This window comes from Channa argus, chromosome 22 (assembly GCF_033026475.1).
Source record: "Channa argus isolate prfri chromosome 22, Channa argus male v1.0, whole genome shotgun sequence".
Classification (NCBI taxonomy): domain Eukaryota; kingdom Metazoa; phylum Chordata; class Actinopteri; order Anabantiformes; family Channidae; genus Channa; species Channa argus.
In genome coordinates, this window is record NC_090218.1 from 5,549,733 (window position 1) to 5,567,000 (window position 17,268).

At 40.2% G+C, this 17,268-nt stretch overlaps 1 protein-coding gene across 2 annotated transcripts; it reads left to right on the plus strand.

Annotated features, from left to right (window-relative positions):
* The first annotated feature begins 9,331 nt into the window (after positions 1–9,331).
* On the plus strand, positions 9,332–16,719 carry LOC137107858 (serine rich and transmembrane domain containing 1). 2 transcript variants are annotated; one of them, XM_067491946.1, is made up of 2 exons: positions 9,332–9,648; positions 15,787–16,719. In XM_067491946.1, exon 2 carries the CDS (start codon positions 15,800–15,802, stop codon positions 16,139–16,141), a length of 342 nt encoding a protein of 113 aa, XP_067348047.1. In that variant the 5' UTR covers positions 9,332–9,648; positions 15,787–15,799; the 3' UTR covers positions 16,142–16,719. The 2 variants fall into 2 exon arrangements, with proteins under 2 accessions (XP_067348047.1, XP_067348048.1); XM_067491947.1 differs by lacking the exon at positions 9,332–9,648 and adding an exon at positions 10,502–10,595.
* The last annotated feature ends 549 nt before the right edge of the window (positions 16,720–17,268 follow it).

Below are 17,268 nucleotides of genomic sequence, written 5' to 3' on the forward strand. Positions count from 1 at the left end.
ACACTCACTTTTCTGGTTATGCATTTGAATGCGAACAGCGACCTCTCGCTACGATCAGGTGAAATAAAGCAGCTCCTGGATGTTGGATTGCCCGGCAGGGATTTTCATTTTTACAGGCTACCTTGTAAACTAATCAGCTGTTTCCTCTGAGTAGAGACTTTGTCCAATCACGTGCTAAAACGCAACAGCTGACGTCAGGTGTCAGGAATTTACCTGAGCGCTGTTTACAGATGATCACATACCGTTCTCAACAACACATGGAAATAATAAATCACAATATACAAAGCCGTGTTTTTACAGCGCATGAGCCTATAATTTAAAAAGAGAGAGGGAGATAAACGCTTAAACACCTGTTACTTTTTACAATTTCCTTTCTTTCACTGTATTGTCACTTATTCTTTTACTTGATGTATACTTGCAATACTTCTAAAGTTCTTTAAAATAACTATGCAAAATCAGTGAAGGTCACGGCACTGCACTGCACAGATAGGGATGGGCTGTTAGGGGCTCAGGGTCTTGCACAGGGGATACTTCGAAATATTCTAATATAATTGATAAAGTGAAGATGGAAAATAAGAGGTTTACTCCAGCAGATGTTTTGTCCGTCAGTCTGAAAAACTCAGAATCAATTTTCACTGGAAAATGTTACTGTATTCCTATATATGCATGAGATGCATCAAGAAAAAGGCATTATTTTTACCTTTATTAACCTTATCTCTGCTAATGAATAAATAAATTATGGAATACTTGCAAACATAATGCTGTATCATAACTTGGTGACTTGCCTTCAATTTTAAATAATCACACTGTTAAAATTCACACAAACCTAATTTTTAGGTGTGTTCTATGACATTAAGTCCCTTTAAAGTCACTGATCCGAAGAAAACGTTTGTCTCTATGACAAAAGGATGTGTGGACTGGGCAATAAGGGTAGTGTTCAACAATGAGCTTTGCAGAGAGTGTGGGCTTTAGTTTAGATGATAGTGTTAGGGGTTAGGGGTTAGGGGTTAAGCCTGGATGATTAGGAAATATAGCTTCATAGTAATATAACAATGTAAAGTGTGTGAAAGGTGAATCAAGGGACATAAATGAAGCAGTGCAAAAGATTGTTTACAACCTAAGTGCTACTGGTAAAACACACACACTTCCTATTTGCTTTAAGTGGCTAAACTTGTTTTAGCAGGGTGTTATATGTTTACGCACCATAAACATTGTCTCCATCACTGGTAGCTGCTCCAAGATTTCCATCTGAGATTTATACTTTACGTCCTTTACTTTGACCTTTATTTAGATGTCCAAAAAAAAAAAAAAAAAGAAAGAAACGTAAGAATTAGTTGAATAAGGATAAAAGCAAAACTGCTTCTGGATAAAACTCTCCCTGACTGTTCTGTCTTCAGTTGGAAATGGTAAAATAAAAATGTCTTACTGCGGTTGCCTTTGTTGTTGCTGAAGCCATGTCAGAGGAAAATCCAACAAAAAGAGACAACACATCAACACAGTTCACAGAAATCAGGGCCATGCAGTCATTATTTAAAAACACATCCACTTTTTATGTCTACCGTCATCCCAACTCTGTACATTATTATGAAACGTACAGATTGTAGTCGTTAAATTGCAACGTGGGCCTACACACTGAGAAAACCTTGTGAGGCAGAAAACAAGACATTAAAAAAAAATTAAATGAGTTTTGCTAAAACCCTGCTAGTTCTCCATTGTCCAACAGATGGCATACTTCCCCTTCATTTATAATAATCTGATGATCTTCATCTGCAGAACATCGAAGTACACTTTTGACATGTTTGTCATATAAACATTTTAAAGCTCTTCAAACTATGTAACTACTTAGATGCAGCCTCCAATCATGAGCTTACAACCCTATATCTATCTATATATATATATATATACCTATGTATATATGTCTATATATCTATTTTTCCAAAATATCACTGAATCTTTATTTACTCAAACCCCTCAAGAATGGTAACAATGAAAAATGGTGAAATACTCAGCTAAGAAAATGCAATTGACTATTACTCCAAACATTAAAATACGTAGATTACAATAATAATAATAGTAATAATAATTATTATTATTAATAGTAGTAGTAGTGGGGGTAGCCTTGGTCACAGCAGAAACTACAGAACCTAATGTATACCAGGGAGGACTTGGGAGGACCCAGGCGCATTAACTGCTGTCCTGACTCGCTGCTGCTGCTCCAGTGAAGCAGCCGGGATTAAGGATTATAATTTGCAACCTTTTGGCACCAAGTCTGCATCTTTGAACTTCCTTCAACCATTACGCCTAAAACTTGCTCCGTGTTTTAAATGCTGTGTTTACAACATTTGCCCTCCTCCTTTCAACAACATTTATGACAGCACGTTTCAATACAAACACAAACGTGAAAAGTGCTAGTACCAAATAAAATCACACCCAGGCAGGAAATCATAAATTACCTCCAGAGGACAGTTGGGTGATATGAATTAAATGCACATATGGCAGGTCGACACTATTTTTGCTAAAATATATTTTAAGATTAATCTTTCATTATTTGGGTGTGAACTATCACATCATAAATGGGAAAGGGTTTGTTCAGACATCTGATTGAAACACAAACTGCTATGATTTTGGTACCACGCAAATCTAATTTAATTCAATTAAAATTGTAATAATAATACCATATCATTCCATCAACTCCATTAGCAGTTCAATAATGACTTCTGAGAGAATGAAGATAATAAAACTGTGGGATAGAAGACGTAATGGTATTTAATCCATGTAATAAAAGCTAATATGTTTGCAAATATAAAACGGCAAATTAAAATGAACCCAAAATATTTTTGTATAAAAATAGAACACAAAAGACACTAATAAAAAATATATATATGGGGGGGGGGGTCTGAGGGCCAAAGTGGGTCACATTTACAGCACTGAAACATCCTTTACAGACTAAAGGCTTATTTTCTTGGGTGTGCTGAACATTTATTCGCTTAATCATTTGTGTAAAATCTTAGTTCGTGCAGCTGAAATAGATATCAGTACCAGTTAGCCCACGTGCCAAGGCTGAGATAAACTGTGCTTTGAAATGATGGATGAAGAAAATAGAAGGTTCAGTGAGCAATTTTCTCTCTGACAGATAAGATGTATTGAAACTTTGTTTTACTACCGAACAGATGAAATATCCTCATCTATTTAGTTCCGTGGAGTTGGTGGATAAGATGGAGTGTTGATTCCACTGTTTCTATTTTCGCTTCTGAAAATAAAAAAATAAAAAATCAATATCTGTTCCCATTGTACTGAGAGAAGAGATTAAGTCATGGTCACATTAATACTTTCACACAAACATGACACCTGCTCCAGGGACATAAAGTGTTTCTGTCTTCCTCCATCGTTTTAAATCCCTCTTCCTCATTTGTGTTCAGTTCCTAAGCAGATGAATATTACTTATGACAGTTAGCATTGGGCTGGTGCCATTTCATTAGCATGATGTATTGCTGGTGACAGGTGTGAGGAGCCAGATGGGTTTGGGGGGTTTGAACATCACCTCTGAAATGCCATGCCAGCCAGGAGAATCCTCCCGGCTAAGCACGGACACATCTCTCAGCAGCAGCCTCATCAAGTGGTGTTAGCCCTGTTGGGAAGGATCACAGCTGAGACTGTCTCACACCCTGAGCTTAGACAATCAGTTCAAAATCAGATGAACAGGTGAAACAGGCTACTATCCCGGAGAACAAAGACACCAACTGGCAAACATAAGAGATTCATCCATGTGGACCATTTTTTCCTATTACTTTTTGCTGGTAGAGAAGCAGCTTAATTGGGATGCGATCTAAATAACAAAATAGCGTATTGATTGGCGTTATTTTGTTATTCTCATGGCAGTATTGTGATGCCCTCCTGGATATAACTCATCATCAGTCTTGTCAGCTTTTTTTCCCCACATTGCTACATTCCCCATCTTTCCACCAACTCCTCAAACATCCAGTCAAGCTAGTAATTGATCTGGGAATTTTATTGGAAGTTCAGGATGATCAAATATTAACTACCTTCTGTTCCCAGGAAGAGTCTATTGTCTGTTGGTCTGTTGCTGTATCTGTAGTCTGTGCTCCTTTTCCATCTCTTACGAAGCGTATATGTGCTTCGGCTAAAAAAAAATGTGAACACCCCAAGCAAAATACCTTTAAGCCTTCAGTTAGAAACAGACATGAAGATATCAGTCATGTTAAGCTGAGGGCCAATTAGCAACATTTAGAAGAGTGTTGGCAGCACTTTGATATTCATATGTTTAAAGTGACTTGTGACAACTAACAAGACTCCAAAGGTCAAACCATCTGTGACCAGCTGCAGGGGTAGCAGGGAAGAAAAGTGCAAAACGCAGGAGAAGAACATTAAAACCCATAACACCCTGTGTAAAATGAAACTAAATCTATTTCTCTTGCTCTCTTGCCTGAAGGTCAAATGTTTCAACTAGTCTTTGTAGTAGAATAATGCTTTATTTAATGATTTCTATGTGCATCAAAGGATTTTACGTTGAGGAATATGATGTAGAAATCTGGTGCCAATCTGTTCCATTTAAAGGCCCATCAGTGTAATGAGCCAGGGGCATGAAAAGAAAATGAGCTCGGAGAGAGAAGTGGGATGTTATGTCAAGACTGAGAGCTCTTATTGTCTGTTTCTTATTATAGGAGAATAATTACGCATCTTAAACCAGGACGCCGCAACACACACACACACACACACACACAAACACACACGCAAACACACACACACACACACACTGATTCAGATTATTTCACCAATTTGTAACTAGAGGGCAACATTTTATGGAACATCACAGTGCATCGCAGTAACACCACAAACCTTTGATGAAAGTTTAATTGTTTACTTTTGGGGGTCTGCTACGGAAACAGTGGGAGAGCGGAGGAGGACGTACAGTCAACTATTCGATATTTACTGGAATGACTGAAATGTAGAAAGATACGCTGACTCAATATTGAAAGTGTGGAATCATCCATACATCATATGGCTGACTTCTGCGTCGAGTAGTTCCCTGTCTTTCAATCCCTGAGCTATGGAACATATGAATTATGAATGTCTGAAGAGTAAGGGCTTTTTTTTATTTGCAATTTTAGGGCCCCAAATCTTTTGGTGTACTAAATTATTCATATATTCAAATGAATCCAACTTTGAGGAATTTTTTTTCTCCTTTCTTTTCCTCTTTCATGAATTTAGAGTGCACCCTTCAGAGGGGTTGGGCAAAATTGGCAAGACTATTAGTGGCATAGGTTTTAGCAGAGCCTTGTTTTCTTAGATTTGTACAAGGAACATTTTTTTTTTCTCTCTACTTGTGGCGAATGATTTTGAGACAATGCTGATATCACACTGCCATCTCGCTCATTGTTATTCCGTACAAGTATTTGCCTGTCAGGCTGCTGTTCTGTGTGCGTATGTGTGTGTATGTTCTCTCTGTTCCGTGCCCTCAGATCTGTGCACATCAATTTGATTGGCACAACACTGCAATGAAATGAAAAACTGGAGTGTAGCACATTTTTATTGGCTGGTATCTGATGTTCGAAATCTTTTGAAAAACAAACCTGAAATAATTCTTCACAATACCACAGAGACATGGACCTTAAATGCATCTTAAATACACTCAACTCCTAGCATATGTACCGCTAATATCTCGACACCTTTCCGTCTGTTATCTCAGACATGTTCACAAATTCAGCAGAGCGAGCTTCTCAAATCTCCAATTATACACACACTTCCACCCAAAATAGTCCTCAAATGCATTTGCACCTTTCTCATTTCTGCAAGTCTCTTCCTCATTAATATGCAGTGCAGAGACTGGTGTCCTCACAAGGGCAGCACTAAGATGGCATGGAGTCAGAACAGGCTGGGATATCGGGGAATAACACGGAATAGGCGGCCACTTCTTCGCCTTCTGGGATTAGTGACAAAAGCCAGCTGAGGCCAAAGCTCTTATCTCCATCCTTCAGTCTTCTCTCACGCACACACACACACACACACACACACACGCACACACACACACAAACACATGCAGGCGAAACCACACAACCTCACACTTGAGTTTGCATGGAGACAAGCTCATGTACTCAATACAGTCTTATTTAGATTTGCCAAACACATTCTCTTATCAGGAAAATAAAGAATTGTGTGTGTATCAATTCTGTATCTCTATTAGAAAAAGCTCTTGCAGATTGCAATTAGTGGAGTGTAGGTCAGAGGAAGTAATTATTAGTATAATTGAATGATGTGCACTGTTCCTTTTCTCTGTCCTTGATTCCTCCCTCAACACTGCAGACACCAGTGAAACTGCCTGCAGCATCTCATTACAATATTTATTAAGTTTTTTGGGGGGGTTGGTTCAGATTAAGAATATATTCACAAATGGATGTGTGCTCATCAAATAAACCTCAGACCACTTCACGCTGCTGTCAAATGTTTGCGTGAAGTGCTCTGGTTCCCAGAGTTTGCAAAAGTAGAATGTGAGGCAGAGCCTTTAGCTATCAAGCCTGTCTTCTTTGAAACCAGCTTCCAATCTAGATTTGGGGGGCAGACACCCTCTCAACTTTTAAGACTTGGCTTAAAACCGTCCTCTTTGATAAAGCTTATAGTTAAAACTGCTCAGTCGACCTGAACTAGCTCCTTCTTAAGATGCTATCGGTTTTGGAGTGTTGGGGGACTCCCGCAAGTGTAATGAGCTGCTCTCCTCTTTCTCTCCATACATTTATTTGTCACCACTGCATGCTATTCATTTTGTGTCTTCTCTCTCCCGTAGTTGTGCTTCTCCCCCTCTGTCTCCCTCTCTCTGTCCCTTCCTGAAGGTGTCCTTGGCTTTGGAGCTGTGTGTTTCCAGTGTGCAGCTGCTCATCCTACCAACCTGTATAATGTTTTGTTGTTGCTTTTGTTGCTCTTTTTCTTTTCTCCCTTCACTTTCCACTTACCCCAACCGGTCAAGGCAGATGGCCGCCCACCCTGAGCCTGCTTCTGCTGCAGGTTTCTTCCGTTAAAGGAAGTTTTTCCTCTCCACTGTTGCCTAGGTCTTGCTAAAGGGGGATTTGTGGGGTTGCCTCTACATACTTGTGTAGTCTGGACTTTATAATGTAAAGTGCCTTGAGATGACTTTGTTGTAAATTGGCGCTATATAAATAAAGTTGAATTGAATTGAATTGAGTAAACATCAGATTTGGATTTGGATGTAAAGTCGACGGATGCTCATCTTTGCTCTCTGTTCTTTACTGCTGTTATTACCCTCTGGTGCCCGTGTCAGCGGACAGATGGAGGAAGACAGAGGCATCTGTGGAGGGGGAGGTGCCTGTTCCCCTTCACAGAGCAGCGACAGGCATCATCTGCCACACAATTAACACGTACAGGAGATTCAGAGTCATGCATAAAATTTATTTTAGATCAAAAGCAACTGAACCTTGTTTTGAGTGTTTCATTCCAAAATTGGTTCCCTACTCTTACAATTATTTTTACCATCAAAGTAAGGCACTTTAAAGGATTGCTTCACGCAAAGATACAGTATGTTCTCAATTGAAACTTTCTCTCAAAAGACAGCAATTATTAAAACTGATGATTGTGTATGGACTATTCAGAGAAATGTAACAAAATGTCCTACATTCATTACAGCCCTGTCTCCTAAAAATGACATTTCCATACAACTAAGCTGCAATGGCAACTTGCAAATACATTAATAATGAACATATCAATTAAATGTTAAGTACACAATCCATTTTTGTCTGACAACACGATTATTAAACTTTTCTACGGTTGTACTTGGGCACTTGAAGCACAATTTGTCCTTCAAAATTCCTCCCCAGGGTTCTGGAGTCAAACTCAGGTTGGTAATGTGATAAAAAATACAACAACCACCTCTTGACTTTCCTTCCTTCATTCTTTCCAAAAGATATGTTGCATCTGATCATATGTGTTCACTGATTGCACAAAAATGTAACCTGAACTTTTCAGAGACATGTTTGTGTGTTTTTGTATTTGAGGGGCTGTATCCCCTCATGGTTGCTGTAGGGCAGGAACTGTCAGTGGGCTACTGGTTTAGACACACGTAAGGGGAAACAAACAAAAAAAAGATGTTTGTGATGGGTTCCATATATCTGGAAAGAGACAGTGGAAGTTGGATTGCCAGTATTGGTCTGTTAGTCCACCACATTTGTCCAAACAGTCATAATCCCCAGAGGATTTCCTCCCCCACCAACAGAGGGTCATATTTTTCACTTTTTCAAAAAAATATACTTCTCCTTGCTGGACATTTGCGATGTTTTCTAATAACTGTGGTGCTCCATGAACCTGTCATCTAGAGCCGCGGCTCAAATTTATCTTCATGCAGTAGTTTGGTTTATGACAGAGTGCCTGCAAAACGAATCATAATCTCATCAGCTTCAGCTGCATTTGAATTTACTGCTAATTAAAATATTAGCATGCTAACATATTAAACATGTTAAACCAAGACAATCGGCCTGGTAAATATGATTTTTTTACATTAATCATCACTGGTAAGTTGTTTTCCTGCTGGAGATTACAGTAAAATTTGCATTTTATTTTAGTTTGACTTTTTTAATTTTTACTGCAATATGCTTTTTGGAAAACTGGTAATATGTTCACTGACAATCACATTAAGGAATGTATGCACTTATACAGAACAAATGTGCTTAGTCGCTGATAAATTGTTTAGAGGGGGGATTAGAGGGAGACAGAGCCAAAAGACAAAATGAGAGCTTTCGGATGAAGAGAGGAATGGAGAGCAGTGCTGAGAAAGTGAGAGCTGTGAGAAGCTGTTTCTTTCTTCCCGGGCTGCCCTTTTCTTATGCGTCTGCCAGTTTGGGTTCTCATTTGAGCAGTTCGGTCTGGCAGCACCATAGCAGCCGGTTATTGCTCACTGCTGGATACTGTCTACTGACGCAGTTTGCTGTGAGCAGCGAGCAAGGCCATGTCCCTCACACAAACACCCGACAGAGAATAGAAACAAAGCCTTTGTTGCGAGCGCGTGTGTGTGTGTGGGAGGGTATACATGTAATTACAAGTATGGATTTATCAGTCAATTCATCAATCCTCATTCATTTCACTGCATGTGTATTGATTTAGGTGTGTGTCTGCCCATGCTGATGAACTTTTGAGGAATATTTGCTAAATGAAAATTAGGAGACAAAAGACAGAGGAGGAGTTTTTTTTTTTTAAACGAAGAGGTGATGAGCTGGGTGGGAGGGTGGAGACATTTGAATAAGCACTGCTCCCTTTATTCTTTCTCTTCAACATTTCTTAAGAGAAAAAAATCAAACCTCACAGGGCATTTAATTACTACAAGGTCTCAATAACAGACACTAAGCATTTATGTCCCCTTCTGAATGTTAGTCCACTGAAAAGACATGGTTCGTATCTGACAGTGTCTACTCCAGCTGGAGTGCTGGTGTCCTGTGTGTGTGTTTGTGTGTGTGTGTGTGTGTGACAGAATGACGGAGAGCGAGAGAGAGAGGGAGAGAGCAGACAGGCTCACGGGGAAGATCTCAGGGTAACAGATCTGGTTTGCTCGGCGGAAACACCAAACAACACGGGATGGATTTCTGAACAAGGTGAACACAAGCGAGGAGCAGCTGCCTCACACATAAAAAGGTCTGTAACTATTGCTTTTTCCCAGCTATTTCCTGTATGCTGCAGGCAGCTTTCTTCATGAAATGTTTACAAATTGTTTTTAAGAGGGAGCCGGAGTAGATGCTGTTTTAATCGGATGTGTAAGAGGGGGATCCCTGCTGGATAGAAAGCCTCAAATGTATCAGTTCTTTTCGGTATAACAACTTTATTCCGAGGTTTATTGCTGCCTACAGAGCTGTAGTGAGAAAACAAACGGTGTTGCAGGGAGAGTGATGGGAAGGAATACATTAAGAGTTAGTGAAATGAAACGTGAGAAAGATAGAAAGGTTTCAAGAGACTTGTCAACCGCTGAGTTACAACATCCAATAAACAAGGTGAATGTAGAGATCTTAGCATTCACCGAGCACCTTGGGAAAGGAGCAGGCTTCCAAAGTGGCCGTTGATGACTGGAGCATTTGTACCTTCAGATTGAGACAAACAGGAAGGGGGACTAAAAGTGTCCACCCGGGGCAGTGAGAACAAAAACAGGGCTAGTTTGTGCTTAAAATGTTGTAGGATTCACCGTGTTCGCTCTGATAAACAGCAAGAAATTAGCCCCATGCAGACACAGACTTATTGGCATCAGCACTCAGAAGTTTTAGGATTAATTAAGATGCATGAGAACGAGGTGTAAAAACACACTTCACCACAGGGATAAACCAACACACATGCAAATACTCAGACATCAAAGAAAAGGAGCTAATTATCCACACTGGCCACTGACCAAAAAAACAAAACAAAAAAACCCTTCTTTCTATTCATAACGATCACGTTTCAGCTCATGTTACCTTTCGATCCATTATAATAAGACTTTTGCAGCATCTTTGAGGTCACACTCTACTTGTGGCGTCTTGAAATCCTCACTACTTCCCTGAGAGAGTCAGATAACAGCGGTGCTCAACCCCTGGTGCAGCTTCGAGTGGATTCAGGTGGGGCGTGATTTTCTCATTCAGATGTAAATGCAATGAATAAAAAGATTAGCTTATTGTTCTGTAGACTCATTCAAATTCCATCGTTTTGTAAATTGGAGACTTGTCTGTGATTTACTGGCATACGTTACTAGTAAATCTACTTGGGCACAATCTTTTAAAAGGGGACAACTAAAACAATCCAAACCGAAGAGAAATTGTTTTTTTTTTTAAAAAGTGGAGAAACATTTGAAAGCTTCTGACAAGTATGGAAACATTACTTGCTATATCCTTTCATCATTCCTGGATATCATCTCTGACCTCTGTGTGAGTTATCTGTGGTATTTGGAGATGATTGGAATTCATGAAGTTGATCCTTAGCTCAGTTTTCCAGCTGATCCAGCTCTGAACATGAGATTTGTAATATGTTTATAAATTCAGGCTACGTTTATCTCCTGGCAATCTACTGTTGGAGCTGAAATTGACCATGTATATGTGTGGATGTGCATACAGCTTGTGTGAAATTCTGAGTGTTTTCACATACTACAGTATACGTCCATGCATGTGAATGAATGTCCCTGGTATTTCTGCTATTGGCTCAGCTTGTCTTTGTTTGCTCAGGCTTGTGGTATGAATGCCGATGAGAACGTACTTGCATACACACATGCGCACGTGGGCACACACAAGCATAAATATGGCCCAAATGCCATGACATTTTGCCACACTAATACCAGCACTGAACAGACAACAGAATGCATCTCTGTTTGAACTTTAGGGTTTAAGTAAGTTTAATGACAGACTGACATAAATACTTATCATATACTTATACATATTGTTAATATAAATAATCAAAAGGACACTAAGGAAAGCATTTATTTACAGGATATTTATGTAGATATTGGTGAGAGTGGTTTATAGAGACGTGATTAAATGAAGTAGGAGTGAGCAACAGATTGAGAAAGTGGAGTAGAGGAAGCTACATGGCACAATTTCTCAGGAGGAGTTTGGCTGAACATACTTCACCAGAAGAGGATGAGATTATTTGAAGAGTGACTTGCAGAGACTTGCGGGACAAAAGGGAGCTTTGGGAGTACAACAGTGATATATATATATATATATATATATATATATTTATAGACAGTGAGTCTATAAATACAGACTGGTGGCAGACTCAAGCCAAGACTGCACATGCAAAGGTGGAGCAAAAAGAGAAGAAAGCTATGGAACATCGGGAGGAGAAATTTGCTGGAGGCAGCCTGGTTTGAAGAATGTGCAGTAGAGATAGGCAATGCTATACATTATAGACTATATTAAAAACTCTTGCCACAGCCCAGAAGGCAATGCTGACATAGAAAAACTTAATATATAATCAGAAAAAGTCATAGCTGAGAGGGAGAAGGAAGAGTGCTTCTGCAAGAAGCCATTGATAAGTTCCAGGCTGGGAATTAGGCCTCAAAATACCTGAAATCTGCATGGCCCTGGCTGAGAGTGAGGACAAGCCACTTCTTCTACAGTTTGTACACTTCTTTAAGAAGGACACAGATGTAAGTCCAGTCAAGTAAGCAACCTCAGCCGTCTCAAGGAATGGCAGTGACTCCTGAAAACCAGACAGAATACTGCCCTCTCAGAGGAGCAGCTATTGGCACTAGCTTCTATTATCTTGGACCAGTAGTCCAACAGAGAGGCCAATCATGCTTTCAACAGAGCATGTCTGCTCAGAGGGAAATACAGGAGCAGGACAGTATCCGTTCGAGCTTAAGCAGCTGGAGACAAGCCAATTTTTGTTACAAAGACCACACAACAAATAGATTACAGATTCAGTGGGGAAGAGAGAAAGTAAAGTCAGATTTTATTCCCTTGGTCGCAGGTGAAAACGCTGTTAATATCAGACTCAGCTGGCTAAAAAGCTGAATAAAGCCAGGCTTGTTTTAGGGATGTGGAGAAGTTTTTCTTTACTCAATATTGTTTGAGACTATAGTCGATTAAATTGTACCCTACGCTGTTTTCGCCATTTTGGGTTTGATCAGACTAAAACCGTGACCTGTTCTTGTTGGACAGACACAAACTTAAACGCCCTGTGTGGGTGCATGTCATTAGAAACTGAAGGAAGAAAAACAAGTTATCCAGCTTAAACATTGTCACACAGAGGCTTGCCGCACTGAGACAGTGTCTCACTGGGGAGTGTCAGTACCTTCTGATATAACTAGAGGGTGGAGTTACTAAAAAACATTTTTATCCAATCCCCTTTCACAAATAATGGGTGTGGATGGTACCAGTGAATATAGAGGTTGAATATGTGGCTGTGTTGCTTGGCATTGCTGATCATTTATAGCTAAAAATAAAATACTTACATACAACACATCGTGCTACATAAACCCTCCAAAAAGCAAAGATGTTACTTTAATTAAGATGCATCATTTTCCCAATTAGCCCCTGATGTTCCCTGTATTGTGCCTGAAACTATCCCAAAAGAAAATAACTACTGGTATTTATTATACGTAGGCGTGAGTGTGTGCGCGCATATGTATGTCTGACCTCTTCAGCCCCAGTGGGACTGCGTGGCCTGCCCTCTCAAAGTAGATTAGCCTGTAAAAAAAAACTGAACGTACCATGTTGCCTGGATACAAAAAGCATCATTAAGGACAATTATCAGCCACTTCAGCTCACAATGTAACAAGCTTCATCACAGACTTCAAAACAACATATCATTAATGACAGCCACATATACAGAGCAGAGAGGGGAAGGAGGGAAAGAACAGTGGATAGAGATGAGGAAAAGGTGGCAGAGAAGAAGAGTAGACTAAATTATAGCAGAGAGATTTACAGTGGGTGAGCAGGCGAGTTCACTGTGATGTTTTTGACATTTATGACAAATACATGACATAATGGATGCATAACGAGCTGAGATTACAAGAGTAAAGTTAAGGTATGGTAAAGAAAAAAAAATCATTGTCAGTGAACTAAATTAATGAAGGTATGGCAATGAAGTGAGGTGGAGAAAGCAGAAAAGATAAATTGCTAGAAGAGAGCAAATGCAGGTAAAGGCAATGTCTGTGTACAGTGTAAAATCAATACTTCAACTCCGAGACATTGCAGGAGAGGAGAAACTATCCAAGTTAGCAAAAGCACCAAGCAGTTTTTCATTGTGCTGGGACGACCACTGGGAGAAGCTTGTTTGATAAAGAAAACAGTGTTAGGGCAAGAGAGCGTGCAATCACAGAAAGAGAGCGCAGCCTCAGTCATCCCTCCTCATTATACTCTGCCCGAAGGTATAGTGGGCTGTAAATTGAAGGGAGCAGAGATCTTCTCACTGTACCCATCCAGAGAGAAAAAAAAATGGGAGTAGGTTGGGGACAGAGTGATGACTGAAGTTGATGGTGAAAAAAGTTTCGTCTGTCTTTCTACTTGCAGTGCTCTTGAATTTAACACAGCATTAGTACACACACACACACACACACACACACACACACAAACACACACACAAAGAAAACGTCAGAGGTTTAACAGCTCCAAAAGCGAGTGGATGATGACCTCTGGAACTTTTACCAGGCACTTTATGTCAGTTGATATTTCACAGCACAGACTGAATATTTAAAAGAAAACATGCCCTGTAAAGCAAATGATTTAGACTCCTGCAGGTTCTTTGTGCTAGTTTTAGTTTCAACCAGAGTGGACAGACTTTGATTTGAAAACCAGTAGACATGGCTCAATCCAATGATGTCTTCTTTCACCCGGCCACTTCACTCTGATACTTGACTACCGTCTGTGGCCAAATGCTCTTTTATTACAAAACCACAAGAAAAACAAAAAACGGTGACACTTGGCAGAGAACTTGGCATTTTCCAGGAGAAATCTACTTGGGGGAATCAGTGTCTCTAATCCACTACCACGATTATGAAAAACATTGTTTCTTCTTTACACGACAGTTAAGAAATAACTTTGCTCGAGAAAATCAATTGTAACTAGGTTTGTCTAAACGCACTGACCGCCGCCACTGATGCAGTCTTCTTCTATGGACACGCACACTTGTGGTGCTTTGTAAAATGCAGCCACGACATGGAGAGAGAGGGGGAAAGAATGGGCAGATAAGACAGACACGAGCATCATAAGAGTGTGTGTCTGTGTGTGCTTGCATTCTGGGGATAACCAATCATTTGTCCCTTTGAAGTGTCTTTCTCTGCCGTCATAGATCAAGTGAAGGAACAAGGCCGGTCTAAAGCAAATACAAACCAGCCTCCTCTTCTGACTGAGGACATTTCAGTGCCGTCTTGTGCCAAGCAGTAATTTGCAGTGGAAAACTATTAGCAGTTTTAATATACAGTACAGTGGAGGAGGGTGGCTCTCAGCTGTCTTTATGAAAGCTGATTATGAGGAGTTTAATTTCATCTGATAAGAAAGCCTCCATTTATGAGCAGACACAGCTCCAGGCTCCGAACCGACAGGCATTCGATGACACGAGCACTCCCCCTGCTGTTCATTACGCTGTGCTTAGTGGAGCTCCTGCAATGTAACAGCGTTTTGTCCACCATAGAATATCGTCCATATGACTTTTTTTAGCGTCTTTTGTAATTTCCAGAAATGCATTCATTGTATATTTTCTCATTGCCCTGAGTTTTGATGACGATCAACGACTCAAGCCTGTTTCTCTGCAGCAAATATCCTATTCCAAGTTAATTTATTTACCATTTAGCCCCCCAAAATAACTGTTTTCATACATTTAATTTGCAGTTTAAAAGGATAAACCATCTAAGACAATACAATAAAGACTTTGTCAATAACAGTCAAGTGTTTGAGTAATTTAATTAAGTAGTTCTTAATTTGCCTGAACTCCGTCTGGTGTCATAAGAGGGCTGAAACATCGTGTGTATTAATCTATTTACATAAATCTATTGCAATCTATTGTATTCTATAAATCTATTCTAAATTTACATTAAAGTTTTCGCCGTGAATCAGAAATGCAGAAGTGTTCTCTTTCTTCTTTTTAATGTCAGCCAAGGGTGTTTGGATACTTTCTAAGAATGTGGTTGAAAGCTGTGCCAGCAAGCATCGGCCATGTTTAAGTGTCCTGGAGCGGGGAATAAAACCCCTGACAACTCCAGCACATAAAACAAAACTTCTCGAACAGATCTTTTAAATGGCGGTCGCTGAGGTTTGTTTCTGTTGCTTTACCATAAATCTCACTTTTCTTTTTCTCTCTTCCAAACCAATGCAGAACATCAGTCAGGATGTCTGGAATGGATGCCCCGTTGGTGGACAACAATGAGACTGCAATCTCTTCAATAGACAATGGCACCTTCCTCCGTTTCTCCCCAACCTCTTCCTCCACGTCAGCAGCGGCCTCATCACCAGGACGCCCGGGCAATGTTTACGTCTACGTGTGGCTCTTCCTTGGCCTGCTGGTATTCCTGCTGACACTCCTCATCATCTCTCTTCACAGGCTGAAGAACATCATCTCCTCTTCCTCTTCTGTCCCTGACTGCAGCAGCGAGGGAGGGAGCTCCTTTACAAACATGGAGATCTGTAGCATTTCATCTCAGAGGTCCACCATCTCCTCACTGTCCACCTGAGGGAGATGAGAAAGAGCACATGCAGACACGTGTGTCCATGTGCATTTACACCAGCATGCATGCTTACATGCAGGCAACAGGAAGGCATGCATACACACAAACAAACACACACACACACACACACAGAGCACACAACTCAGCTCCTGCTCAGTGTGACATACAAACACAGAAACACACCACCAGCTACAAAGGAGTTAACAATGAGAGTAAACTCACCATGCATGCATATTGTATTCCAGATGGTCCAGAGGGTCAGGGGGCACAAGGGGACTGCAGTACAGCTCACAATGTGAAGAACAGGTCTTGTGACTGGAGTGAGACAGACTGAATGCTTCTGAGCCTTATTTTATCTATTAAGACAAGTTAACCTGAGAAACTGCTTTCCATCTGCAGGTAAAAGCATAGTGACAAACCTTTTTTCCTCCTCCTTTATGGAAAAGTCATTTAATGTACTGTATCTGTTACATTTATTGTAAAACAAATAACACTGTTTTAAAGTGAAGCTTTGTACAGCATGTCTTATACCATAATGTCTGTAGAGCACACTGTAAAATCAGCATTAAATAATATTCAGAATCTTTCTTTTGTATAAAAATGCATGACTGTGTCTTTGGTAAATCCTCTATTTTACCCTAACTATGATTGCATTTCTTTGAAAATGCACATGCACATGCCAAATTGGTTCACGTTCGCTCCAGTTCTGGGGAAAGAAGGTAGCACAATCAAGATGTGACAAGGTGCTGTGGGCATGGAAAGGAAAAAAGCTAAGGTTGGATTCTATTGACATGCAGGGAGCCTCTTAACTACAGCTGAAGACAGAGCGGGTCAAAAGTAGAATAAACTACAAGAAGAATTTCTGGTCCTGAAAGACAGGCCCAGCACCGTAACGAATCACCCGCTCTCGCCTGTCAGCTCAAAGGGCGTCTGACTGCAGTCTCCATAGTGACTGAAGCCCGAGAGCTGTGTGTGGATTCCAGGCTTAAGCTAGAGCAATGGTTGCTACTGTCAAAAACACGTCTATTTGTTTTAATACTGAGCCATCTAGTTTCTTTCGACATGGCAACAAAAATCCACCACGTTAACAACAAATGTGTTCGTCACGACCTTTCTCCAAATTCAGTAACAAC